Genomic DNA, 24,174 nt, shown 5'->3' with positions numbered 1-24,174 from the left:
CCACTCTTTTACTAGCACTCGATCGGCTTTTGCTTGGCTCGATTGACTACCGTTTATTTTTATCTACTAGTGATATCTATCTATCTACTCCGTATCCGGTTTTGTCTTACGGCCGCCCCTGACCTGTTGTGTTCTCCGGTAGTTTCATCCGCCAAACTCCGTCCACGTCGCACAGGAGATTGGACTGCGCCGACACTTGGGATCTGTTCTTTTCTTTTTCTACTCAATTTCCCGCATTTTCGGCCTGTCGGCTGGTTGACTGCACAATGTATCTTGTCTCTCTCGTTCTTGAATATGGAGCGCCGTTTTTGTGGGTTCAATCTTTATTTCCAATAACCAGCACCGTGGCACGCTGACAGTGGACCTTTCTTCCTACTCTAGTCTGATTACCTCCCCCGTGACCTCCTATGCCGACCAGATTCTCAGCATTCATCGGACTAGGAGTTCCGCCGGCTTCTCTCTAGATATTCCTCTCATCATGCTGGTCGCATCAATCTTGAAGTATGAATATATCGTTCGCCTCTCTCGATGCGGAACCGCTTGGCGCTGACCTTTGGGCTTAGGGTATTCTTCTGGTTTGGCGACAACTATTCACTTGCACTGCTGGTGCAGGCGGTCATCATGATCGGGGTGCAAATGGTAATGCTCAAGGTTGCGCTGGATAATCGGCCGGCACCCGGTGTGAAAAACAGCCTCGAGCACGTCCCGTTCAGCAGTACTAGTAATACCAGCGGGTTTACCAGGCCCTACGACTTCTGGCAGTGGAAGAGCGCGAAACCGTATGTATTCTGACTAAATTATTCATGCATGTGGGAACTTACATTACCGGTGATCCTAGGTATTGGATGTTTCTGGCCTACTTCCTCTCCGCACTCTCATTTATCCAGATCTGCCTGCCCCCAATCGCCCAATCGGAGTTATACATTAACTGTCTCGGGTATATTGGGCTGACAGTAGAGGCTACGCTGCCTTTGCCTCAGATTCTTGCTAACCATCAATCGCGCTCATGCAAGGGATTCCGGTTGTCGGTCTTAGCCGCATGGATTCTCGGTGATCTGATGAAACTGAGTTACTTCTTTTGCAGTCAGGAGATAATTCCCTGGGCATTCCGCTTGTGCGCACTGTTCCAGTGTGTCTGCGATTTATACCTCGGGGTGCAGTTTTGGATGTACACGAAGCCCTCGATCAGGGCTGCAGGCAGCCTCAGGGAATCCAATGGAAATTGGAACGTCGAGGAGAAAGACATCCGGATGACTTGAATGTGTAACGGCCATTTGGCGTACCCTGGTGCGTGATGCATTGTAAATACTGGGGAGGGGATCCTAGCTCTATAGAGATTTTGCTTAGACTAATTGCTAGAATAATTTATTTACCCTTTGAGTTGTGAGATGTTGGAGAGGAAAGATTTTTGGAAGTATTATTGATTTAATCATATTATATATTAATTAAGTTGATCGCTGACGTGATACCCCGCGTTTCCCCCCACTTGTTTACCAAAACTCCCTTTGCCTTTATTTTTTTCTTCTATATCTAGTACACCCTAATAAAAAGAAATCCTACTATTCCATAACCGAGTCGCATCAGAATTAAACCCTGAATTGAACATCATGGCTTCGAATACGGAAACCGTCCGAATCGGCTATGTTCCCGGTAGGCTCCGCGTTCCTTAATTCCCATTGATACTGCCATACGACGACATGAGCCAACAACTTCCAGGAGGGAGAAACATGCAATGAACCTCATTAACACTATTGACTATAGAACATTATCTCACCCCTCTCCACATTGTCCTCCGCTCCCCTGCTCTCGCATCACTTCCATTCAAGATCTCTGTAGTTCCGTTCCCATCCGGGACGGGACACATGATCACTTCCCTCCGTGAGAAGGAAATTGACCTTGCAATTGGATTGACTGAGGGCTGGGTCGCCGGTCTGGCTGGTAAACAGCAGGCACAGAAGGATGCGGCCTCGGGTGGATACAAGGTAGTCGGGGAATGGGTTGCTACACCATTACGATGGGCTATCGTCACGGGCAGAGAGAGAGAGGACATTCATGGTGTTATTGATCTGAAGGACAAACGAGTCGGTGTCAGTCGGTTGGGCAGGTATGAGTGATCTTCATTTCCATGGTCTTTTGGGACCATTTTTTTTTTATCAGAAGAGTTGCGTGCTAAATAGACCTGCAGTGGCTCCCATATCATGTCATTTGTCCTCGCTCAGAAACACGGTTGGAAATCCGACTCCTTGACCAGCGTCCCACTGGGACCATTCCAGGCTCTGCGCAACGGGGTGACTGGGTATGATGTCTCACAGCCGGAGAAGAAGCCTGAGCCAACAGCGGAATTCTTCATGTGGGAGCATTTTACCACGAAGCCATACTTCCACCCAACGGATGAGAAGCCTCATCCACCACTCAAGAAAATTGGAGAGATCTACACACCATGGCCGTCATGGATGATCGTTGCGTCGACAGCTGTATTTCCCGATCCAGAGAATGATGGCAAGCTGCAGCAATTATTCAAGCTCCTGGATCAAGGTATCAAGGAATTTGAAGCAGACACGGCGCAGGCTGTGAAGTTGCTTGGTACTGGAGAGCTGGGATGTACGTATGGAGAGGAGGATGCGACGGAATGGTTGAAGGATGTCAAGTTCGTCCATGGTACAAAAGGTGTAGATCGGAAGACCATCGAAGGTGTAGTGGATGTTCTCAAGGTAGCAGGGGTTATTGACAGTGGAATGAGTAATAATGAGGCTATTGAGAGGGTGGTAGGCATTCGCCGATAGATTTGGCCAGACCCATGGTGTTTAAAAAGCCACAATCAAGCTCTTGGTTGTGGTCCCACAAAAGGAATTGTGAGCGACATGTTTATTTTAATATATTACATTGCCATGCCTAGAGGGGGAAGTGGTGTTATGATACTCTAGGAAGTTACTGCCTGGGGCAGATAATACTATGGTCAAACTTCACCATTTCCTACACCAAGGAGTACACTCCCTCCCTCCCCTTTTGATGTCAGAGATGAGAGATATTGTTTTCCAAGTTGCGCATATGTATTCAAACATCCTGATAATCATTCCAGAACTTTACACGAAAGGGATGATGACAAATTCGCTTGTCGCGTGCTTCACATATCTCATTGTCAGGACGACAAGGAAGCATTCCTCGGCTGTGTCAAAGTCTTGCTCTCAACCAAGTTGCGGGTGTGTAGTACTACCTTGATGGTCGTCTATAGCTGACAATCAAACAGTTCAAATTCTGACTAAATTATAGTCCCTTTTCTCTTGTCTTGTGATACAGTTTTGACTGCCCGTGAACTGTTGGCTGAAATGATATATAGGGTAGTACAGTGGCGCACGAGGCGCCGCAGATGCCTATGGATCTTCCGATCTATAGTTATACATGCTCGTGGAGTACCGTTTGGAAGCTTAGGTTGTTTACGATGGCAGAAAGCCAACAACTATGTCAGGATCAAGTTACGAGGCATGGCCAACCCTTGCGGTATAACTCGGGCTATGTGGGAGCTACTGATATGCTTCCCAAAAAGGAGCATACATTCCATTGCTGCCCAACAACGATTTAGGAATGCGCACGAGAAAATCCGCCACAGCTGATTGACAAAATGGTGTCTCTTTGACAGGTATACTGAATATTATTACTTTCTGAGAGAACGACATTCAAGCAGTCCAAAATGGCAGTCTCCCGGAATGCCTACTGTCTCAATTCACAGCAATGCCAGCCATTCCATTCACGGGGCTCGTTTTATAGCGATAAATAACATACTGCGGTATGCTATGTACAACAGAACCTAAAAAACAGAGTTATCATGCGCTTTAAACTTGTTCCTTTCATGCACCGAGGGCTATTCAATTGCTAGGGGTGCCAGCAAGTCACTGTGCTCCCGTCTGTTGGCAGGGTCATAACGGTTGTTCATTTTCAAGCCTTCGATAATTTCTTTTATTTAGAGGAGAACGCAGATTGAGCGCCAGATCATGTATTTGATGAGAAGAATTTTTGCCTTAGCGGTGGCTGCGGCTTCTTTAGGAGTCGTGTATGCTAAATTTGACCTTTCCTCCACTTCTAATGTCGCTGTATACTGGGGTGTGTGGGTGAGAAAAGAAGATTACTGGCCTTGACTCGACTGACGCTTTCTTCACTTAGGTCAGAACTCCTTCAACGGGGAAGGAGAACTAGCACAGCAGCCGCTGGGATATTACTGTAATGGTAAGTGTGGTGCATAAAGGTTCTAATTACTAAAAGCACTAACTGGGGCTTCAGATGAGAGGATTGATGTGAGATATTCCGCTACTCGCGGTCTACACGAATTCCGCTGACCTGCTGTTAGGCCATAATACTTGCTTTTCTTATGACCATCAATGGTCCAGGAGGTGCGCCGGAGTTTGACTTTGCTAACGCAAAGGACAATTGCACCACCTTTGAGGGCACCAACCTCCTGAAATGCCCTCAGATTGGGTAGGTACAACATCATCAGATGTAGGAAGAAGCTAACCACGCTAGGGCGGACATCGAAACCTGCCAAAAGAAGGGGAAGACTATCATTCTGTCTATTGGCGGTGCTACTTATAGTGAGGGAGGGTTTCAATCCGAATCCGCTGCCAAAGCTGGTGCCGACCTAATTTGGGAGACGTTTGGTCCTCCAATAACCAAAGGCTCCTTTTTGAACACCTCCTATCCAAATGCGACGTCTCGCTACCATACCGGTCGTTTCAATCGTGTCAATCGGTTCAACAGCACTGGTATCCACGGCGCTCGAGCTAATTCTACAGCGATCCGTCGACCATTCGGTGACGCGACCGTTGATGGATTCGATTTCGACTTTGAGGCAAATGTGAAGTATATGGCACCATTCGCGAACCGGCTTCGTGAGCTATCAGACGCCGACAAATTGAAGAAATATTATCTTACCGCTGCACCCCAATGCCCATATCCAGATGCGGCAGACAAGGATATACTTAACGGGCCTGTATCCATTGACGCAGTATTTGTTCAATTCTACAACAATTGGTGTGGCGTGAACTCCTTCAGCGCGGGCCAAAAATCCCAGAGCAGCTTCAATTTTGAGCAATGGGACGAATGGGCCAAGACTGTATCCAAGAACAAGAAAGCCAAGATATTGCTCGGTGTTCCAGCAAACACGGCCGCCGCGAGTACAGGCTACATTCCAGCGTCCGAGCTGGCTCCGGTGATCGAATATAGCAAATCGTTTGAGAGCTTTGGGGGTGTTATGATGTGGGATGTTACTCAGGCCTATGGGAATAAGGGCTTCTTGGACGGAGTGCAAGACGCTCTAGAAAAAACCGCATCACGCCTTTTGCACCATGGCTATCGCCTTCCGGCGATCCTCCGATAAGCCGTTAGACTTGAGATTTTATATTACCTTGCACATGTTTGCATTGAGCTAGGAGTTTGCTGTTCATATTTTGTTTCTGTTAGTGGACTTGGCAAACGGAAGGATGTATATATGAATGAGGGCATTAATCCTTTACTGTCTCGGGGTGTTACTTGGGTCAATCTTCCCCTTACCTTTTTTCCTTTAGGGCAAACACCCGGCACGTGTCGTGATATTGAAGCCTTTCAGCTCATGTAACCAAAACCTCATCTGTCGTCCTTCGTCTTGATTGACCCTATTTTGTGACATTCCCAATAAATTCCATCTTGCACAAAACACCTTCAGCTCCGATTCAAGTCCTCCGTACGAAATGCTTCCAGGAATCCAGATCTGAAATTAGCGCATCAGGATCCGCTCCAGTGCATGAACTATTGGTTCTCGGCCATGCCGATCCTCCTTGCTGGTGGTATTTGAGTCTTCAGCTTGATATCCACTATCTATTGCCCTGACTAAAAAGTATTCTCAGCTTCCACTCTCTAGATTAAAGGTGGCCACGAACGATCCCACCTCTTTCACAATAATTGGATTCTTCAAACAATCAAAGCACTCGACATGCAGAACCAACAAATCCTGCCTATGCACGACCCCTCTCCTCGCCATATTCCAAGGAGTATCGGGGATTTAGCTGACCTCCGAGATGCACGGATACGCAATATGCTGATCCCATCTCACACCACCACTTAGCCATCCAGTGGGTTTTAATGACCTTGGCAGCACACAACCCACAGTGATCTCAGCTGAGCAGTGTGTTTGTGCTGCTGAAATCTGCTGCCCATTCTCTAATATTTAAAGGAGCCATGGATCCCCCCCCTTCACCCAGCTGTCCATCATTCCTCCACATCGAGTGTTGATCGACTGAAATGGCTCCCAAGTCCCTTTTCTATACGCTTTTATCCTCCCTCACCGTCGCCCTCGCGGCATCCGTCCCTCAAACGGACTATGAGGTGATCGTCGTAGGAGGTGGTCCCGCAGGTCTCAGCGTCCTCAGCGGTTTATCTCGAGTGAGACGCAAGACAGCCCTCTTCGACTCCGGGGAATATCGTAACTCTGCTACCCGGAACATGCACGATGTGATCGGCAACGATGGTACGAAAATTTGGAAAAGCACCTCACCTCTGAAACGAAAAAAAAGTCTATTACATAAAACTAACATAGTGCAAAACAAAAGGCACCGTACCCAGCGAATTCCGCGGTCTCGCCCGCGAGCAAATCTCCAAATATGACACTGCAACCTTCATCGATAAGAAAATCAACGCCATCCAGCCCGTTTCGGACAAGGTCTCTAACACCTCGTACTTCCGCGCCCAAGACGCTGAAGGTAAGGAGTACACTGCCCGCAAGATCATCCTAGGCACCGGCCTCATCGATGACCTCCCCGACACACCGGGTCTCCACGAAGCCTGGGGCAAGGGTGTCTACTGGTGCCCCTGGTGCGACGGGTACGAGCACCGGGACCAGCCCTTCGGTATCCTAGGTGCGCTACCGGATGTCGTAGGCAGCGTGCTAGAAGTGTCCACCTTGAACAAGGATATTATTGCGTTTGTGAACGGAACGCAGACTCCGGACCAGGAGGCCGAGTTGGCTGAGAAATACCCGGACTGGGAGGCGCAGCTGGAAGCGTACAATGTGCGTCTGGAGAACGCAACCATAGAGTCCTTCGAGCGCATCCAGGACGGCGGCCAGGTGAAGGATCGGAACGGTACCAGGCAGATTGACATCTTCCGTGTGCATTTTACCAATGGCTCAGCGGTTGATCGGAATGCCTTCATCACTAATTATCCCACTAAGCAGCGGTCTGATCTACCTTCCCAGTTGGGTTTGGCGATGCTCGGTAATAAAATCGATGCTACTACGAACCCTGGTATGAGGACTAGTCTGCCTGGAGTCTTTGCTGTTGGGGATTGCAACAGCGATAACAGTACAAATGTGCCCCATGCGATGTTCAGTGGAAAGAAGGCTGCTGTTTTTGCTCATGGTATGTTTTGTATTATATCATTGTGTTTTTGCTTGCGACAAATACTGACCGATGTTGGACAGTCGAAATGGCTAAGGAGGAGTCTAATGCGGCTATTGACAAGCGCGGTGACTTCGTGGCGATGGTGAAGGAGACTGAGAAGCGTATGGGCAATGATTTGGAGAAGATTTACAACCGAGCCAGAGGCCTGTGATTTGTATTGACCCACGTGGTTGATATTATTCAAAGGCCCTCCTCTTTCTTATCTATGATATAGTTTACAAATCTAGTATATAATAAATTGCTTTAATAGTTCTGCTTGGAAGCATCCTTGGACCTACGTCGTGAAGCTTTCTACAGAGATCAAGAAGTACCACATAGATTATTGTCAATTAATATACCAAACCCAGCATTTATGGAACTATTAGAGATTAACAAACGGTCAATTAAGGTCAATTATCTGGAGTTTTGTATGAAAGAAACTTCCTCCGCCTATACTTATTATGATCCGACAACTTTTCCACCTCAGCAATTGTCGAACATTCCATTCCCAGTGAGACCTGCAGGACGCAGGTTCTGTAATACAGAACGACGCCTGAGGTATTCTATTACTCAACCTCCTCTTCCTCCTTAGGGGCAGCCAAGTAAAAACGAGCTGGTGGCTGTCCCGGTCTGTCGTACTCAACGGTCAAGCGAGCAAGATGCCCAAGCAGATTCTCAATTTTCAAGTCACCCTTGTCGCGCTTTTCACGGCCCAGGTCATCAAGCCACTTGAACTTGTTGAGCATGAAGTATACCAATGCGATAACGATGGTCACGCCCAGGGAGTAACCCCAAATTCGGACCACCGTCACGATATCGGTCCAGCCATTAGTAGTTTCAACAAACTTATCGGCGGGCTTGGTGGGCATTGTTTCGTTAGTGAACCAGCCGAATAGGCAGAAAATAGTCGCCAGTACATCCACACCCAGAATGGCGGTAACCAGATGGATCGAAGGCCATGTGTCGGCACCACGCGTGATGAAAATAAGCCAGTTTTCCGTAAGCGCGACTTCTAGGAAGATCACTTCTTGAATCGAGCCCCAATTTTGAATGACACCGCCGGAAGGAAGGAACATGCTACCACGAACCACCCATGTCCCCATTGCAAGCAAAAGACCAAGCAGGCATGAGATAAACCAGATCTTCGGAAGCTGCCATTGCACAGGCCGTAGCTCGAAAGACGCATTGTCATATGCGACGGCAACAGTGGCAAGATCAGCAAACAGGGCTAGGAAGACAACCAATTCAACGCGAATACTTTCGTTAATGATGATCATTGATGTGACTAGATAGATCTCCAAATGCAAGCAAAGAGCAATACGGTATTGAATGTATGCCTTCATGCGATGGAAGATCTGTCGAGCAACTTTGATCGAATCAATGATTGTTGATAGACCTGGTTCTAAGAAGACAATGTCTGAAGCAGACTGTGCTGCCTCCGTAGCTCCTTCAACGGCAATACCGCAGTCGGATTTCTTTAACGAAGGCGCATCATTAACACCATCACCAGTCATCGCAGTCAGATGGCCTCGGTCCTGAAGCATCTGGACAACTTGATATTTATGTTCAGGGAACACTTCCGCAAATCCATCTGCTTTTTCTACTAAATCGCCTGCCATTGCTCCGCTAAGCCCGCCATGAATAAGTTTGTCGGAGTTATAAACTTTGGTTCCCAGGGCAAGCATCTTGCATGTCTCTTTAGCGATGGCCAGTGCGTCACCTGTAAGCATCTTGACACTGATGCCCAGATTCTGCGCCTCGTGGATTGTCTGGGCCGTGTCCTCTCGGGGTGGATCAAACATCGGAAGCATGCCAAGAAGGGTCCAGTCTTCACCTTCTTTCTGGACTGCAACTCCCAAAGAGCGGAAGCCTCGGTGCGCAAATTCCTGTGCTTTAGCCTTGTACAAGTCTGCAGTCTGTTTGGAACAATTTGTCAACTGAAGCACTGCCTTGGGCGCTCCCTTGGTGCAGGTGTATCTGATCCCATCACAGCTGGCAATGGTCACGATACGCTTAGAAACCGGGTCGAAGGGCTGGAACTTTTCGGTCGTCCATCCCCTGCGCAGGATCTCTCGTGCCTTAGGATACTGCCGGAGTGTCAAGATAGTGACCTTGTCAATCGGGTCTAGTGAATCAATGTTGTGGGACGATGCCAAAACTGCCACGGCAAACATCCAGTCGACATCGACACCTTCAGCCACATATGGATTCCGGATGCTCAACTTGTTGGCCGTAAGTGTACCGGTTTTATCAGAGCACAAGACATCGACACCCTAATGAAGTTATTAGCTTCTCTGTTGAGGCAGAAAGTATTTCTCACAACGTACCGCGAGCGACTCAATCGCAGTCAGCTTTTGCACGATAGCCTTTTTCTTTGCAAGGTATGCTGCTCCTACAGCCATGGTAGTAGTCGTGACGACAGGAAGACCGACAGGAACACCGACAATCAGCAATGCTAGGGTGTAATGGAGTAGTGTTTGCTGGCGAGGCGAAGCAATTGGGATGTGCCGGAAGAAGCCCCCAATCCATGCGGCCAGAATCCATGCCATGACGAGGATGAGAAGCGATGTACCGATGTTATCCATGACTTTTTCGAAATGACCAGCACCTTGGGCTGCCTGGACCATGGTAGCAGTTCTACCCACGAACGAGAGTTTCGCCGAAGTCTGAACCACGGCGTAGGCTTTGCCACGCTTACAGCCGGTCGTATAGTAAATCATCTCGCCCATATAACGATCAACCGCGAGAGACTCTCCGGTGATGGCTGAATGGTCACAAGCTAGGATAGGGTAGCCACGTTTTCTAGGTTTCTGCGGCTTCTCGTCGGCACCTTCTTTGTTCTTCTCTTTGGTATCCGCACCCTCGGCATCTTCAATATCGGATTCCGAAGTACTGCTCAGGTCTCCCTGGTTCTGCAGAGTTTTGAAATCTTCCCATCCATTTGGATCTTTCACATCACAAATTATTCGTGAATCAGCAGGGACCACTTGCCCGTCCCCGATTATGATCTACATCATCCGTGAGTACTCTGAAGCAGGACTTGGCAATGACCAAGTTCTCTAGGGTTTAGGCATACCACATCACCAGGTACGAGCTCGCGGGCTAGGATCTCCTGTTCCTGACCATCACGGATAACTGTTGTCCTCATTGCAATATCGCCCTTGAGACTAGCGACAACATCGGCAGCTTGCTTCTCTTGGTACCAACCAACAGCAGCGTTCAGACACAGGATACCGATGATGACACCGAAATCAATCCAATCACCCAGACCCGCTGCAAGAAGAACGGCCAGCTCCATTACTGCGAGCGGTCAGAGATACTATCGTCTCAAAGGCAGGCTTAGCATTTAGCAAGACTCACCATACAAAATGGGGCCCCTAAAGTACGATATGATTTTGGCGATTGGATTTTCCTTCTCTGACACAAGTTCGTTCCATCCCGCTCTGCGACGCCTATTGGCAACCTCGTCGCTGGACAGGCCGTGATGGATATCGGTGAGGAGCCAGTCTTCCGGGAACTGGCCACTGTCTTGGTCCACATGTCTAACACGGACCTTGCGTTTCTTCCAGGGAGCATACCAAACTCTTCTCACCTCTACCTCCGTCTCTCCTTCGTCGCCTTGACCGCCCTCGCGGTAGGTCGACACGTATTTGACAAGCTTGCCATATTCGTCAAGATTGGCCCAGTCTTCCTTGTAAGAGACTCGGGAAATACGTCTAGATGCGCGTCCCTCCGAGGTAGAAAGACGACCCTGCGAACCCGGCGCGTGTTGAGCTACCCGTTCGACATCATTTGAGGCGCCGCCTTGCTCGGCCATCTTGATCTAGTCGACTTGCCTGGGGCAGCAGGACCTCCCTTAACGTGCCCGATGCTTCTGCGACTGACAAAAGTGAGTGAATAGGGTCAAATATGAGGGCACCAAAAAACGATAGAACGCACGGCGGACGAAAATGACCTCCCCTTGTAGGCAAAAGTAAGAGCGCGGAGCCGTAAAGAATTTTCTTTTTTTTTTTTTTTTTCTTTTTCTTTTTCCTTTCGCGAGGGTGTAGGGACTACAATAACCACTCGCTCCACCAACCACCGTATAGATTGAGAGAGTCGTCCTACGAAAAGGCTATCATGCTGACGTAGTAGATACCAGGAAGCTTCCGGCTAGTCAAGTTGTGATGGAGACTAATTAAGGTAGAGACCAGGAAAAGCTGCGTACACCATTCGAGGGCAAAGTCAATTTGGATATACATTAGGGACATGTAAAGTTGATTCGACGACTCCTCGATTGTCTTGACGTATGAGAAGTTGCTGACCTATCCGATTCGACCCGGTGGAAGTATACGGACGAGGCGCCAGGGAAACATCGTGAGTCATTCGCTCTGACACTTGTATGCCCAGACAAGAAAGATACACACGAGCACAATTGAGTTTAGAATTAACCGCATGACGCGATGATGATACCCAAGGATCTGGGCATGAGATGCCAGCAGAAAGAGTATCGGAATCCACGGGAAGGCCTGCTACTGAGGCTACGTAGCCTACATGACGATGACAGGATGAGAACAAGAGCTGAAGACTTTTCACTCTTGGCCACTTGGTAGCCCAAAAGCCAAAAGCTATAAAGAAATAAACAAGGTAGAAAGAGCTTAATATTCTCGTGACGTGAAGATCCAAGTCAATATGTTTTGTGGGGTGGAGAACTATGTATGTAGTATGGAGTATGGAGTATGGAGAAAATGGAGATCAAGTGATCGGCACTAACGGCCGAAATGGGTCTAGGGTACTAGGGTTTATCTTGGAATCATTCTCTGGATTCCAATTTCTCCATTCTCATCGAATGTAACGTTGACCAGAGAATAGAATTTCAAAATCCCACACTTTACTTTCCTTGAGATTCCGAGAATGATAACACGACGTAATCGTCGGATCATCCACTCACTCTATGATCAGAGTTCTCTTGCATCTCAATCCTACAGTAGGACCACCTTGTCTTTGGGTGCGACGAACTCTATTCGCCCAATTTTTAACTTCCATGACTACCACATTGTATATACGTAATAAACTTCTCATTTCAACATATCTTCGACTACCAGACATTCGTGGTGTGTAATCTATTTACCGCCGGTCTTTCCAGTGGGAATGTAGAACAAAACCGCCGGCTGGCCCGGGGCGTAAGCTTTGTCGACGCGGTAAAATCCCTTGCGCTCGAACTGGATGATGTCGCCTTCCTTCAGCTCGGCAACATTGCAGTCGGCAGTAGCGGCCTCTCTGAATTCAGTGTTCTTATTCAAGACATCCTCCAGAGCGTCATCCTCTTGCAAGGTGTCCTTGTTCAGAAGATAATCGAAGTCAACCAATTCAACTGGGACCAGTTCCTGGTCGGTAGATAGCCAAGTGACCTTCTTCTCAGTCTTCTTGAAGTCACCTGCCAGGTGCAGCTCCAACTCAAGCTCTTTGACAATACCGGAGCTCGGGTCAGTCACGATCTTCCGCACTATGGCGTTGCCCCAATTCATGAGAGTAATCTCCTCGTCTTGCTTGAAACTCTTGGCATCTTCCTGGTCAAGAATGACACAGCCACTGTAAGCGACCTTCTTCGTGCCAATCGAAGGGTTCTTAATATGCTTAGGTTTCTCCTCGGTATAGGGTGCGGGCACTCCTGTAACATTGGCCTTGACAACGTCTTTCTGGAGAAGGGCAGTATGACGCGGTGCAACCGGATCGATATATTTCTTGTTCGTCGCCCAAATAAGGGTCCAGTCAAAGTTCGTGATGTTCTTGCTAGGGCCTTGCCTGAGAATAAATTCACGAAGTCCTGGAATTACCATTCCTCTCCTCCGAATTCCCCGGATCGTAGGCATTCTTGGATCGTCCCAGCCCCAAACAACGCCCTCGTTGACAAGCTTAGTAAGCTTGCGCTTGGACAGCAGGGTTCGGATGAAGTTCATGCGAGCAAAGTCCCAAATCTGCACGTGGCGAAGTTTGAGGGCGTCCAGCATCCATTGGTACTGAGGGTTCCGATCACGGTACTCAGTCGTTCTAAGAGCATGAGTGACACCTTCAATAGAGTCGACAATGGGGCATGCAAAGTCATAAGTGGGGTAGATCTTCCACTTCGACCCAGTTCGGTGATGAACGTCCGGGTTGGACCTATAAATTACCGGGTCACGAAGAGCTTTGTTCTTGTCGTCCACGGAGATCTAAAAAACTCTATGAGAACTTTTTCCTCAGGTGAAGATAGAACCCTTAAATACCTTGGCACGGATACACCAACCAAGACCCTCTGGGGAGCCCTTCTTCATTTCCTCGAACCGAGCAAGATTCTCCTCAACAGTGGCGTCACGACGCTTACTGGGTAGGCCGTCCATTCTCTGTGCCGCCATGGTCTCCTTGTCTGTATCATCGGCGTACGCATTTCCGTCTTTAATGATCTGCACACCGTAGTCGTAGAGTTGGTCAAAGTAATCGCTGGTATAGCTCATCCGGTCCGGCTTTATCCCCATCAGAGCAAGATCTTCGACGATAGCATCTTGGAACTCGGTGTTTTCCTTGGTAGGGTTGGCTTCACAAGTGTGAGAAAGTAATCCAAAACGTCATATATTGGAGGTGGACTCACTGTCATCGAAACGGACAAGCAGGGTGCCATTGTATTTCTCATGCGCGAAAAAATCATTCAGAAGAGCTGCCTTAGCGTGACCTATCATCATTGCACAATATTTAGCGTCTGGAACTTGTGCTATACACACACACACACACACACACACACACACATACCAATATGGAGATAGCCCGAAGGCTCGGGTGGGAACCGGGTCACGACACCCTTTTCGGTGTTCAAAAGTGCAATGTCATAGTTAGCTCCTTCCTTGGCCTTCGCCGCTTTCTTCTCCTTTGCGGTGGCATTCAGTGCCTCCAGAGCAGATGTGGCCCACGGACAAAGATCTTCCAGGAAGGTGAACCAGCGAGACAAGTTGACAAGAGCCCCCTTTCTGATAGCAGAGACAGCAACACGGTTTCCGCGGAGCGCACCCCAAATGGAGATGTCGGCAGTAGACAGCGAGTATCCAACGATGAAGGACCGCAAAAGGAGATGGGTATTGAGGCGCTGGAGCAAAAGATCAAGAGCCTTGAAGTCAAGGGTAGTGAAAGAGTCAAGTTGAGAAAGCCACTCGTTCTCCTAGTAAGATTGTTAGACGAATTGCCTCATATTACCATTGAATCGGAGCAGCCATAGGCAAATGTAACTTACGAGCTTCTGGTCCTTCGAGTTGAGGAATGGGAAATCCTTGAGTAATTCTCCTACAACATTAACAGTCCCAAAAACGGGAGTACCGCTGAGTCCAACGAACTGAACAACGGCCTTATCGCCCTGCTCGAGGACGGCCTTATCCTCGTAGGTGATGGTAATCACCGGGGATGGCCGTGCTTCGTTGAGCGAGGTTGCGACGAGCAGAGCAGGAAGTAGAGAGGCCTGGTTAGCCTTTGACGCTAAGGTCAACTGCAGGTTGGACATGATGTCTCTGAATCCACTGGTAGGAACCCGAATGAGTCCTTCTAGACGTCTCGCGGTAGGGGAGGAGAGCATCGTAAAATACTTGGAGGGGCATTTAACTCAATGGCGCTTCCGCCGGTGTCACGTTTCTCCGCCCGCAAGTCCGTGAGAGCTCCCCGGGCAGAAAACATTCCCTTCCGCAAGAAGCCCGAGGTCACATCCTCATAGCCAGCGCTATGTCCTCCTACAGTTCACTTGTGCCCAGTGCGGCAAGGAGCCTTTTGTCGTCATGTCGCTCTCCGCTTCGCCAGGGGTCAGTGACCCCTCTCCTCTCAAGCTTCCAGCAGGTTCGAGGAGCCAAGAACAATCCTCAAGCACAGGGTAAAAAGAACAAGGAAAAGGAAAAGAGCAAGAAGGCAAAGAAGGGCCCTCGAGAGTTTAAGCAGAGTGATTTGAAGGATATTGATCAATTCGCTCTTTGCGATGCCATGAGGTACGTCTATCGTCTTCTCCTGCCCGTCGGCGACAATTTCGCTAACGCGGGAATTTGGTCATTCTAGGTATATTCGCGCATTCGAAGTCGGCCGCGAGCCAACTACTTCCAAGTACGAGATACACATCCGATTGAAGACGAGAAGGGATGGCCCTGTGATCCGCAACATGCTCCGATTCCCTCATTCAGTTCAAACAGAGTCACGGATTTGTGTCGTTTGCCCTACTGGGTCTAGGCATGAGAAGGAGGCTCGTGCTGCAGGAGCCGTCCTGGTTGGGGAACAGGAAGTTTTCGATAATGTGAAAAAGGGCATCATTGAGTTCGACCGTCTTATCTGCCACCCGGATAGTTTGGAAGCATTGAACAAGGCTGGACTGGGCAGAGTTCTCGGTCCTAGAGGACTGATGCCTAGCGCAAAAACAGGCACCGTCGTTGAAGACGTGGCCTCGAGGGTTGAGATGCTGCGTGGCGGTACGGTATACAGAGAGCGAGATGCTGTCATTCGACTGCCAATTGGGCAATTGGCATTCTCCCCTGAACAGCTGCGAGACAACCTGCGCGCAACTATCGAGCAAATCAAGAAGGATGCGGCTGGCCTCAACGATCGTATGAATAAGGAGATCCATGAAGTGGTAAGTTAGCTTCGACTTTCGATATTATATGTAGTATCTCCGCTGACTATTTTTTAAGGTGCTGAGCTCGACCAATGGCCCTGGTTTCAGTTTGAACGGAGAGTTCAAGTCTGACAATTCCCCCGAGCCTGCATCTTTGAGCGGTCTGTAAAATAGCTTCAACTTATTCGAGTGTTTGGGTGTACAGATTATGTTTTATTAGGAAAGGCACGGTGTATAATGGTATTGTTTCATATATATTCCTGGAGATCCCAGCATCCCAAACGCCCACGCTATGCACATGCCTAGTGTAAGTACCGGGCACGATCTATAATTTCAGATTCTTCAGAGCAGATACTGCACTGGTGTCCTCCCCCATCAGTTTGTAGAGACGCAATACGGCCAGCGTTTTTGTATCCCGTTTCTCGCCCGCGTTCTTTGCTTGTTCGAGAGCCGTTTTGAGATCCAAGAGTACTGCAGACCTTATCTTGGATAATCGCGGTTGTTGATTGAGAAGGAACGGATGATCGTCCCCTATCCGCGATGACAGCCTTGTCAAGTAGACATATTTCTGAATATGATGCTCAAGTCTCTTCAGTGATACAAGAGGGGTAGCCGATGCACCATTCGGAAGCTCTTCCTCCTCGCTCTCCTCACTCTCACTGTCCAGCAAGTCAGAATCCGTATCGAGGTCCTTGGTAGAGTCGCCTTGATGGGCAGGTGTTGAGTCACGAATCATTAGTTTCCTTTCCAGCTCATCGACCCGATCAGCGTAATCCAGCAGGGCCCTCCCAACGTTTGCCTGTTTTCGTAGGCGCTTCTTTTCTTCCACTAGTTGCTCCACTTCTCGATACCTTGCGTCGACCTTGTCGCGGATGGACTGGACGTCTCGTTGGAATGCCAGTAGCCCAACACGTACTTGCTCGACCTTCTCCTCCCCTCCTTGTAGTGCAATTCCAAGCGACAGGAAATCCCGGTAATTTTCGTTGACTAGGTCCAGCAATTCTCGGCTAAGCAATTGGTCCAAGTCGCGCAGTTCCTGCCGTAGGTCTTCCAGGCTTTGGTGTCGATTAGTCAGGGAGGATAAGTACTCTGCAGGGTCAAAGTCGGGCGCGAGAAAGGATGAGCGGGACAATGGCTCAGGAAAGGGAAGTCCGGAGGTATCATCGTCGACCTCGGAGGCAGACTCATCGGAGTCGCCAAACTGTCACAACTCGATTAGTTAGAATAAGAATGAAGTCGATGGCTGGGGAGAGGGATGCTGCTTTGCATACGCGAAACCTATTCATGGCGATGATTCAAGAGGAGAGAGTGTCTTTTACTCTTTTTTTTGAGGATATTGAAAAAAGTTAATAGAGGTTAGGAAATCCAAAGATCCACCGAAGTTAAAACGTCTGTCAGTTTGAAAAGGAGCCTTTTATTGTGGAGGTCGTTGTAAGCTTGGGTTCCGGGGTACTTTCTTAGTTTAATTTCCCTGGTTCCACCCATGAATAAAATGAATAATTGTTCATTGCTAAACTGATATAAGTATATTAAAATCAATAGCTTTCGTTGATTTCACTAGTTCAATTTTAATTATACAGGGAGAACACCATCACGGAAAGACATTTAATTTTCTAGGTTCAATACCATTTATAATCCAATATGAACTTAACTATTTTTATGTATGCATTTAAAAGAAATAGTATTAGTCGACCAGCACAGAAATCAAAACAAGTGCATCTTCCCGTCAACCCCAATCAAATCAAATCAACCTAATCAGCGGACTACCCGAGAACTCCAGCTCTGCAGCAAGTGGGATCATGCCCCCTTAAATGTTGCCTCCAAGCAATGCATAGCAGCGCAGATACGTGTCTCACAGGCCTTTGTCTGCTACTGTGAGGGCGGGGTTGGTTCGTAGTGGTGTTGTCGCATCGTTCCCTCTGTGGTCTCCTGCATCACTTAGTGAGCTTCTTCTGCACCTTCAGATGAACACCGCATCCACCACAACTGGTTGAGAATTACCCTACCTATCCGTACGATGGATTACAGGCCAAACAGACTGTTCACCCACCCCGATGAAATCCGCTCGTCGTCTTCCTTTTCAAGCCAGAGATGGCCCCGGATTTCTCTTGCGCACTCCCACCCAGTGGTTGAGACTACTCAACAAGCAAACCCGTGTCACTATGAGTCAACTCTAGACGACTCTACTCGAACCTATCGTCCAACTGCTTTACGTCACTTGAATGGAAACCCTAGGCCCCTCTCTTGGAATCGCCGACAACCACCAAGTCAAGCTGGCGCTCGGCCCTCGACTTCACCATCGCAGCCCGTCCTAGTTCGTGCCTATTCTGGCGGCCCCGACGATACTGCGGGAACATCAAGGATGTCTCTCCGGCGGTCATTCCCATTCACAGGTCGTACTGAATCCCAAAGGCGTGGGCCAGAACTCCCCTCGGACAAGGACTTCAGCATCGATGGCATCCTACGAGCCATTGAACCTAATATACGTCACACCTTGGATTCGATCGGGGAGATCTGCGGGCGGAGCAAGCTCAGCTTGGCCAACGAATACGGAAGCCATATAGCACCCTTAGGCGAAATTCGTGTGCCCCCTGGAGGTCTCATGCCCGTGGACGAAGCTAGTTCTGAACATGAACGACAGGCTAACGAGAATGTGGTTATCTACGATGACAACCATAGTGTTATGGACGGGCGGGATCACTCGCTCGTGCACTTTGGTTTCATGGAGAATACCCGACAGAGTACAACGTCTCGTAACGCAGGCTCTCAATTGATGCTACCGCTGTCTGGTGGAGACGGGTCATCTGTCCAAGTACACCCCGACACTTCAAGCTCCATGGGGTTTAGTGCTACAGTCGAATCAGCTTCCGCGGTAGGGCCACTTCCTACAGCGCGAGAGATTGCGTCGAGACCGAAGTCGTGCGGCCGGGCATTGCTGGCAAATAGCGCTGAACCGAGCACGGAAGATCATAGGCGACTTATTCAAACGCCAGCTCTGGTGTCTGAAGTTATTCTTGACGTTCAGGCTGATGGACGCCATTTGGAGCCGGGATCTTATGTCAATCAAAACCACCCAACCTTAAGTAGTAACCTTACCCCTGATGCAGCGCGAAGTCGCTGGATTTTACCTGCAGCCGGAAAATCTGCCTTAACGGATGTCTTCGGTTGGCTCAAGTATCCTGCGCGCGACAGGTTAGATTTTGGCCAAACCGAGCAGACGGCTGAGATGAGATTGCGTGCGATGCTTGAGCGGCAGCAAAACCTGGATGCTTCCACCGCGCACGCCGATAATACCTAACAAAATTTGCCCTCTATCTTATGTAAATATATCTGCTTGTATTGGTCACGGTTGACTATGCATGTTAGGAAGGATAAGTACTCTGGGCCAGCGATACCTATTGTTATGATTATGACGATATGTAAAAGTTATTATGAAAATGTCCGTCTGCCGCTGTAATCTTTAGCGTTATCTCTAATAACAAAATCAAGCATATTAGTGCATACTTACCAATGGATATTTCAATTATATGTGCAAATGTGGTATAATATAAATATAGGAATACGCCCTCTGAACAACGAACCGTAGACACCATGGAACGAAAAGACTATTTCCCCACACTGTCCTCTATCTCAGACAGTAGTGTTTTTGCGAACTCCTCAAACCGAGAGTAGGACCAGCAATCCTTATACCTCTCCACCAACGACCTCTTATCAACAATCACGTCCTGTTTCTGCTCCGGCTGCACATCGTCTTCATCCTCACTCTCATCAACCACTTTCCCTTCAACCAGCTCCCCAAACTGAATATCCACGGGCACAGCCCCCAAAAACCTCACCCCAGTCTCCTGCGCCATAATCTGCCCCCCACCACTCGAGAACAGATTCGTTACCTCCCCACAGCACGGGCACGTATAACCCGACATATTCTCAATAACACCCAACATGGGAATCTGCGTCTTGACACAGAAATTCACCTCCTTACGGACATCAGACGTCGCCACCGCCTGCGGCGTCGTAACCAAAACCGCTCCGGCTAATCTCGGCAAACTAGACGACGCAGCACCCGGATTCGTCGTCGCCAATCTAAGTAACTGCTCAGCCAACGCAATGTGCTCGTCACTCGTACCCGGAGGCGTATCCACTAGCAAGTAGTCCGTCTCCCCCCAATACACATCAGACAGGAACTGTCGGATCATGGCCGTTTTCTTCGGTCCGCGCCAGATAACGGCGTCGCCGCGATCGCGCAGCAGGAATCCTAGCGACATGCAGCGGAGGGAGCCCCGTTGTGCACCGTCAGTTATGGATGCTGGGTGTACGGTCACGGGGACCCAGCCCCCGGGTGCTTGGGTGATCTTTGCATCTTCGAGTCCGACTAGACGGGGGATGGAGGGACCTGTTAGGTCGATGTCTAGGATGCCGACTGATTTGCCTTGCAAGGTGAGGGCTAGCGCGAGTTGGAGGGTAACGGAGGATTTGCCGACGCCACCTTTGCCGGAGAGGACCTGTTGTTGCGATTTATGTTAGTAGCTGTATTTCATTTTCATGGCTAGTATAGTTCTTCTATTCGGGTTAATGCGCCTGCTACACGGCCCTCGCTAGGGGTCATGGCGAGAAAACGTTATCGATAAGCGATGAGGGGTACCTTTTCTCTTTTTCTCTTCTCCATGAATTGGGGACAAACTCACCAGCACAATGTTCTTGACACCATCTAAGGGCATTTTGGTGGTCGCTATGGTTACTAGGAAGTAAAAGTTCACTTCACTGCATGGTTGGGTTAATTGATAAGATGGCAAATGCCAATTTCCCAGCGGAAGTTCTGCGTCATTCTGCGGAGTGGATTTTGCTTATCAATCACTTGACTTGTCCATTTCCATTGGACGGCTCATTCAACTTCACGTAACGGTGGTGGAAGTTACATGTTACTATTAGAACTTCTGCTCTCTATCGATGCTATAAAACTACATTAGATTGAACCAGGCTATTTCAAGTATACCGAGCTCTTTTTGGAAACTGATACTAGACTTTGTACATACATACTTCCTTAAAGCCTAACTTGTGATGTCTCGTTATTGCTCTCAGGAGACAAGTTAGTAGTCTATTGCTCACTACCATGAATCATCCAATAATATTGGGTCTTTTATGGAACAGTAGTGTGTGCAATCCTCATCTTTAGATGTTTAGAATCAATCGAACCCGTCCCGCCCAGCCTGTGCAACCTCTTAAGTATGGATTAGAAGACAATACTTCATTGCCATTTCTGTACTACAACGCCTCCTCGCTTGAATTCACTTAGATCCCCAAGAGCAGTAGCCTTATCAGTAAGCTCCTTGCTTGGGAATGTGGTCATCAACACCCAGGGACGGCTCTGGCTCTCTGGACTGGCGGCAGTGACAAATTGATAGACATCACCAATGGTATGTGTAGTATTGAATCGGGATGTCAGACGGGTGCCATCACCAAGTCGGACCTGAAGGGTAATGATGGGTTGCGATTCATCCACAGTAGGTTTCGCAGGCTCGGAGCTGACCTGTCCAGCAGCGGGGGCGGGGGCAGTCGGGGGAGTTGGCGTCCTCACTCCCGGCGTTGGGCTTCCAAGTCGTTGCCCAGTTCCGGCGAAAGGCTTGTATTTCGGCTTTGGCTTAACATATCTCTCTTCGTGCGGCTTGATCTCTACATCTACCTCCTGGCCGGGCTGCACATTCATGATAGAAAGAGGAGCGCGGCCCTGTCGAATACCCTCGAGGATTTCTGCGTTTCCGGGGTCATCGGAACGGTAAAGATCGCCGTCGTCCACGGAGAACCCGTCAGCCCAGAAGTGCAGTGTCCGCCGTACGCGTTGCGGCAATCGCGGCGTAGGTTCGTTTGGAACATCAATGACCCGACTGGGGGTGTCATCACCGCCGAGTGTACGAGCGGGACCCGTAAAGAAAGACCGTCGGGGCTCCGAGTCATCAGATGCTGGGGCTTGGGCCCTGAAAGACATTTAGCTGTAATGACCTACGGAAGTCTGCTCCCGAACTGACCTTCTGGCTTTCTCGATAATCTTCTTCTTGATATCATCAGGGTTCTGTACAGCCAACCCGGACTTCTCACCTCCAGCAAAGAGATCTTGATTCTCTATGTCGTCTTCCTCTTCGGAGTCATCACCGCCGCCGGAGAAATCACCTAGCGTCGCGAACCTCTTTTTCGGGGCGGACTTGCGTGATGCGGAGGATGGTTGAGGTGTAAGTGAAGGAGACTGAGAAGAACTGCCACCTAGCGACCGGCCTGCTGATGGCACTGATTCATTTGTTCCAAGAGTTTGGCCTGCGCCCGAGTTTCCCTCTTGTAAGGCTTCGTCTTGTTCGGCAAAGAATTCGGTCACGGCAGCCTCGAGATCCCATCCATTGGCTACGAGGTACTCTTTTGCCTTCGAAAATACATGAGTTAGAAAGAGAGATGTACGCGAGGGGGGAGAAGAAAACTTACCTCTTCAGGACGTACCCCGGTCATGGTACAGAACTGAGACACAACCTCGTCTTGATCGGCGGGGTTATGTTCCATGCTGACTGTATAAGCAGCTGCGTTCCGAATATGTCCTTTTTTGTAGTAGCGCGTGGTAGTTTTGAGATAAGTTTTGGTAGACGAAGTAAGAAGGGATTCTGAAGTTGTGATACTAAAGATCTCCGAGAAAGCTGAAGGAACAACAAATGGGGGAGGTACGTCACTGATACCTGATTGGTCATCCGGAAGAGGGGATCTTCCGCTGATGCTTCAGGAAACATCCTCCCCTCTTGTTCTAATAGCTACTATAAGTACATGTATGTGCTAGTGAACTATCCCCAAGTATCCATGGAAGTACATACAAATAGCTACCTAAGAAATGTATGTGGCTTTGTACGGTTTTGACATGCAGAACAACCGGTACCTACCTAGTATTTCGACGAGGTCTCCTGGGCCCAATCATTGCCGTTAGATTCATCGTTACCAAACTGATTGGAGGTTACTGCTCGATCTTTAGTAGGAGTATGGTATAGTATGGTAAAGTATAATATAGTATTACTAGTAAGCGTAAGTGACGCAGCAACTTATATAAAATTAATATTGTTATAGCAAGGCATTCATTTGATTACCATCAATAACATATATATAACAAAAAATACTAACTAATACCATGCTAGACTTGATTTGGTGTCACGTAGTTACAGTTCCTGATTACATAACCAGTCAGGTGTATCCAAGCATATCATAGCATACGGCCACTACTATCTAACGCAGTAGAGTTGAATGCAATTCTATTCATATCCAACAGATCCTGAACCCCCGCTATTAAGACTATCAAAGGTCAAATTTCGAACCTGCCTTTGTGAACTAGTGCTCTAAACCAAAATACCACGGCTACCGCTTGTCTTCTGACGACCAACTCCGATTTAGATCCTCCCTCGTTTGTTGACGGCGCGCTCCTTCTCTCCCTCCCCACATCATGGCTTCGGATGGCCACACAAGCTCGGAGGTTGAGCTCTACGAATCCGGATTGACCCTACATTCAGACTCGGAGAACTATTCGGCCAACAACGAGTTATCCGAGTCGACATCTAGTTCCCCTTTGATCCTTTACACGCCCCCTACGATCTGGAGTATCCTGCGAGGTGCCGCTATCAACCTGGTCCTTCCGTTTGTGAATGGACTTATGCTGGGGTTTGGTGAACTATTTGCACATGAGGCAGCCTTCCGGCTAGGATGGTCTGGGACAAAGGTACCGTTTGCCCGATTAGTTTCTGCTGCGTGCTCCTATCTGTAAACGGGTCTTCGCATGCCTTGCTAATCATATTATCTTCTCGCTAGATATTTCCAACTTATCGGCGATCGAGACCAGTTGGCCCTGGTGTGGAAGTTCGAGAAATTCCGTCGCGGAGGAATACTAGCTTGCGAGACACAGCGTCTCTAGAATAAGCTCAATGTAAACTCTACAACCGCTCTCACATTGAAATGCACAACAACAGAAACAGAATAATTAACAAGATTCATTATCATCATAAAATTGGACATATGTACATAGATCCCAAGACTTTGAGTAGTACCTATACTGTCTGATTGGACGGCGTCCGGCGAAGCACCTGAAGTTCGGCATCGATGCGATGGCTCCGTGGGCAGCTGGATGGGGTTCCTAATTTACCAGCAGCTAGTCCATCATCGTCATCT

At 48.7% G+C, this 24,174-nt stretch overlaps 12 protein-coding genes across 12 annotated transcripts; 7 read left to right on the top strand and 5 right to left on the bottom strand.

Moving 5' to 3' along the window:
* Nucleotides 1-14: 14 nt before the first annotated feature.
* Nucleotides 15-1,419, top strand: BDW43DRAFT_52012 (PQ-loop repeat-containing protein). The gene is made up of 4 exons (XM_032050184.1): nt 15-310; nt 382-501; nt 564-779; nt 839-1,419. Exons 1-4 carry the CDS (start codon nt 267-269, stop codon nt 1,257-1,259), a joined length of 801 nt encoding a protein of 266 aa, XP_031901543.1. The 5' UTR covers nt 15-266; the 3' UTR covers nt 1,260-1,419.
* A 120-nt stretch (nt 1,420-1,539) lies between these two features.
* Nucleotides 1,540-3,416, top strand: BDW43DRAFT_272621 (uncharacterized protein). The gene is made up of 5 exons (XM_032041558.1): nt 1,540-1,650; nt 1,762-2,104; nt 2,186-2,985; nt 3,080-3,200; nt 3,248-3,416. The coding sequence occupies exons 1-3, from the start codon at nt 1,608-1,610 to the stop codon at nt 2,781-2,783; spliced, it is 984 nt and encodes a 327-aa protein (XP_031901542.1). The 5' UTR covers nt 1,540-1,607; the 3' UTR covers nt 2,784-2,985; nt 3,080-3,200; nt 3,248-3,416.
* Nucleotides 3,417-3,989: 573 nt separating this feature from the next.
* On the top strand, nt 3,990-5,818 carry BDW43DRAFT_318689 (glycoside hydrolase family 18 protein; the record flags this gene model as incomplete). The annotated part of the gene is made up of 3 exons (XM_032048739.1): nt 3,990-4,106; nt 4,343-4,470; nt 4,516-5,818. The coding sequence occupies 3 exons, from the start codon at nt 3,990-3,992 to the stop codon at nt 5,366-5,368; spliced, it is 1,098 nt and encodes a 365-aa protein (XP_031901541.1). The 3' UTR covers nt 5,369-5,818.
* Nucleotides 5,819-6,137: 319 nt separating this feature from the next.
* Nucleotides 6,138-7,638, top strand: BDW43DRAFT_51987 (NAD(P)/FAD-dependent oxidoreductase). The gene is made up of 3 exons (XM_032050183.1): nt 6,138-6,493; nt 6,576-7,382; nt 7,445-7,638. Exons 1-3 carry the CDS (start codon nt 6,268-6,270, stop codon nt 7,573-7,575), a joined length of 1,164 nt encoding a protein of 387 aa, XP_031901540.1. The 5' UTR covers nt 6,138-6,267; the 3' UTR covers nt 7,576-7,638.
* A 249-nt stretch (nt 7,639-7,887) lies between these two features.
* Nucleotides 7,888-11,220, bottom strand: BDW43DRAFT_318687 (putative plasma membrane H(+)ATPase; the record flags this gene model as incomplete). Its single annotated transcript, XM_032048738.1, has 4 exons — nt 7,888-9,676; nt 9,731-10,411; nt 10,480-10,703; nt 10,764-11,220. 4 exons carry the CDS (start codon nt 11,218-11,220, stop codon nt 7,970-7,972), a joined length of 3,069 nt encoding a protein of 1,022 aa, XP_031901539.1. The 3' UTR covers nt 7,888-7,969.
* A 1,285-nt stretch (nt 11,221-12,505) lies between these two features.
* BDW43DRAFT_309962 (glutamate--tRNA ligase GUS1) lies at nt 12,506-14,907 on the bottom strand (the record flags this gene model as incomplete). The annotated part of the gene is made up of 5 exons (XM_032046805.1): nt 12,506-13,594; nt 13,649-13,956; nt 14,011-14,091; nt 14,169-14,571; nt 14,644-14,907. The coding sequence occupies 5 exons, from the start codon at nt 14,905-14,907 to the stop codon at nt 12,506-12,508; spliced, it is 2,145 nt and encodes a 714-aa protein (XP_031901538.1).
* Nucleotides 14,908-15,088: 181 nt separating this feature from the next.
* Nucleotides 15,089-16,253, top strand: BDW43DRAFT_272613 (mitochondrial 54S ribosomal protein uL1m). The gene is made up of 3 exons (XM_032041557.1): nt 15,089-15,379; nt 15,447-16,011; nt 16,070-16,253. The coding sequence occupies exons 1-3, from the start codon at nt 15,123-15,125 to the stop codon at nt 16,160-16,162; spliced, it is 915 nt and encodes a 304-aa protein (XP_031901537.1). The 5' UTR covers nt 15,089-15,122; the 3' UTR covers nt 16,163-16,253.
* On the bottom strand, nt 16,070-17,449 carry BDW43DRAFT_51958 (COG2 family protein). The gene is made up of 2 exons (XM_032050182.1): nt 17,265-17,449; nt 16,070-17,194 (listed from the first exon to the last, which is right to left on the bottom strand). The coding sequence occupies exons 1-2, from the start codon at nt 17,277-17,279 to the stop codon at nt 16,319-16,321; spliced, it is 891 nt and encodes a 296-aa protein (XP_031901536.1). The 5' UTR covers nt 17,280-17,449; the 3' UTR covers nt 16,070-16,318.
* Nucleotides 17,450-17,907: 458 nt separating this feature from the next.
* BDW43DRAFT_51876 (uncharacterized protein) lies at nt 17,908-19,444 on the top strand. Its single transcript, XM_032050180.1, has one exon. The coding sequence runs from the start codon at nt 18,011-18,013 to the stop codon at nt 19,289-19,291; it is 1,281 nt and encodes a 426-aa protein (XP_031901535.1). The 5' UTR covers nt 17,908-18,010; the 3' UTR covers nt 19,292-19,444.
* On the bottom strand, nt 19,445-21,060 carry BDW43DRAFT_51889 (Mrp/NBP35 family ATP-binding protein). Its single transcript, XM_032050181.1, has 2 exons — nt 20,679-21,060; nt 19,445-20,495 (listed from the first exon to the last, which is right to left on the bottom strand). The coding sequence occupies exons 1-2, from the start codon at nt 20,709-20,711 to the stop codon at nt 19,599-19,601; spliced, it is 930 nt and encodes a 309-aa protein (XP_031901534.1). The 5' UTR covers nt 20,712-21,060; the 3' UTR covers nt 19,445-19,598.
* Nucleotides 20,774-22,646, bottom strand: BDW43DRAFT_272607 (protein phosphatase regulator SHP1). Its single transcript, XM_032041556.1, has 3 exons — nt 22,462-22,646; nt 22,017-22,402; nt 20,774-21,965 (listed from the first exon to the last, which is right to left on the bottom strand). Exons 1-3 carry the CDS (start codon nt 22,534-22,536, stop codon nt 21,239-21,241), a joined length of 1,188 nt encoding a protein of 395 aa, XP_031901533.1. The 5' UTR covers nt 22,537-22,646; the 3' UTR covers nt 20,774-21,238.
* Nucleotides 22,647-23,263: 617 nt separating this feature from the next.
* BDW43DRAFT_51868 (TOM13-domain-containing protein) lies at nt 23,264-24,091 on the top strand. The gene is made up of 2 exons (XM_032050179.1): nt 23,264-23,728; nt 23,818-24,091. The coding sequence occupies exons 1-2, from the start codon at nt 23,456-23,458 to the stop codon at nt 23,923-23,925; spliced, it is 381 nt and encodes a 126-aa protein (XP_031901532.1). The 5' UTR covers nt 23,264-23,455; the 3' UTR covers nt 23,926-24,091.
* Nucleotides 24,092-24,174: the final 83 nt, after the last annotated feature.

Source organism: Aspergillus alliaceus, assembly GCF_009176365.1.
Source record: "Aspergillus alliaceus strain CBS 536.65 unplaced genomic scaffold BDW43scaffold_15, whole genome shotgun sequence".
Taxonomy (NCBI): domain Eukaryota; kingdom Fungi; phylum Ascomycota; class Eurotiomycetes; order Eurotiales; family Aspergillaceae; genus Aspergillus; species Aspergillus alliaceus.
Note: the sequence above shows the minus strand (reverse complement) of the source record. Positions and strands in the feature narration are given on the sequence as shown.

Excerpts from the sequence above, each read along its gene's own strand:
- BDW43DRAFT_52012 (XM_032050184.1), top strand. The coding sequence starts at position 267 with ATGTATCTTGTCTCTCTCGTTCTTGAATATGGAGCGCCGTTTTT. Across the intron at positions 311-381 it reads GAATATGGAGCGCCGTTTTT|TCTGATTACCTCCCCCGTGA; the intron begins GTGGGTTCAATC and ends TTCCTACTCTAG. Across the intron at positions 780-838 it reads CAGTGGAAGAGCGCGAAACC|GTATTGGATGTTTCTGGCCT; the intron begins GTATGTATTCTG and ends CGGTGATCCTAG.
- BDW43DRAFT_272621 (XM_032041558.1), top strand. The coding sequence starts at position 1,608 with ATGGCTTCGAATACGGAAACCGTCCGAATCGGCTATGTTCCCG. Across the intron at positions 1,651-1,761 it reads CCGAATCGGCTATGTTCCCG|AACATTATCTCACCCCTCTC; the intron begins GTAGGCTCCGCG and ends TATTGACTATAG. Across the intron at positions 2,105-2,185 it reads GGTGTCAGTCGGTTGGGCAG|TGGCTCCCATATCATGTCAT; the intron begins GTATGAGTGATC and ends ATAGACCTGCAG.
- BDW43DRAFT_51987 (XM_032050183.1), top strand. The coding sequence starts at position 6,268 with ATGGCTCCCAAGTCCCTTTTCTATACGCTTTTATCCTCCCTCACCGTC. Across the intron at positions 6,494-6,575 it reads CGATGTGATCGGCAACGATG|GCACCGTACCCAGCGAATTC; the intron begins GTACGAAAATTT and ends GCAAAACAAAAG. Across the intron at positions 7,383-7,444 it reads GGCTGCTGTTTTTGCTCATG|TCGAAATGGCTAAGGAGGAG; the intron begins GTATGTTTTGTA and ends GATGTTGGACAG.
- BDW43DRAFT_272613 (XM_032041557.1), top strand. The coding sequence starts at position 15,123 with ATGTCCTCCTACAGTTCACTTGTGCCCAGTGCGGCAAGGAGCCTTTTG. Across the intron at positions 15,380-15,446 it reads GCTCTTTGCGATGCCATGAG|GTATATTCGCGCATTCGAAG; the intron begins GTACGTCTATCG and ends TGGTCATTCTAG. Across the intron at positions 16,012-16,069 it reads ATAAGGAGATCCATGAAGTG|GTGCTGAGCTCGACCAATGG; the intron begins GTAAGTTAGCTT and ends CTATTTTTTAAG.
- BDW43DRAFT_51876 (XM_032050180.1), top strand. The coding sequence starts at position 18,011 with ATGGATTACAGGCCAAACAGACTGTTCACCCACCCCGATGAAATCCGC.
- BDW43DRAFT_51889 (XM_032050181.1), bottom strand. The coding sequence starts at position 20,711 with ATGCCCTTAGATGGTGTCAAGAACATTGTGCTG. Across the intron at positions 20,496-20,678 it reads GTGTCAAGAACATTGTGCTG|GTCCTCTCCGGCAAAGGTGG; the intron begins GTGAGTTTGTCC and ends TCGCAACAACAG.
- BDW43DRAFT_272607 (XM_032041556.1), bottom strand. The coding sequence starts at position 22,536 with ATGGAACATAACCCCGCCGATCAAGACGAGGTTGTGTCTCAGTTCTGT. Across the intron at positions 22,403-22,461 it reads CCGGGGTACGTCCTGAAGAG|GCAAAAGAGTACCTCGTAGC; the intron begins GTAAGTTTTCTT and ends GTATTTTCGAAG. Across the intron at positions 21,966-22,016 it reads ATTATCGAGAAAGCCAGAAG|GGCCCAAGCCCCAGCATCTG; the intron begins GTCAGTTCGGGA and ends AATGTCTTTCAG.
- BDW43DRAFT_51868 (XM_032050179.1), top strand. The coding sequence starts at position 23,456 with ATGGCTTCGGATGGCCACACAAGCTCGGAGGTTGAGCTCTACGAATCC. Across the intron at positions 23,729-23,817 it reads TAGGATGGTCTGGGACAAAG|ATATTTCCAACTTATCGGCG; the intron begins GTACCGTTTGCC and ends TCTTCTCGCTAG.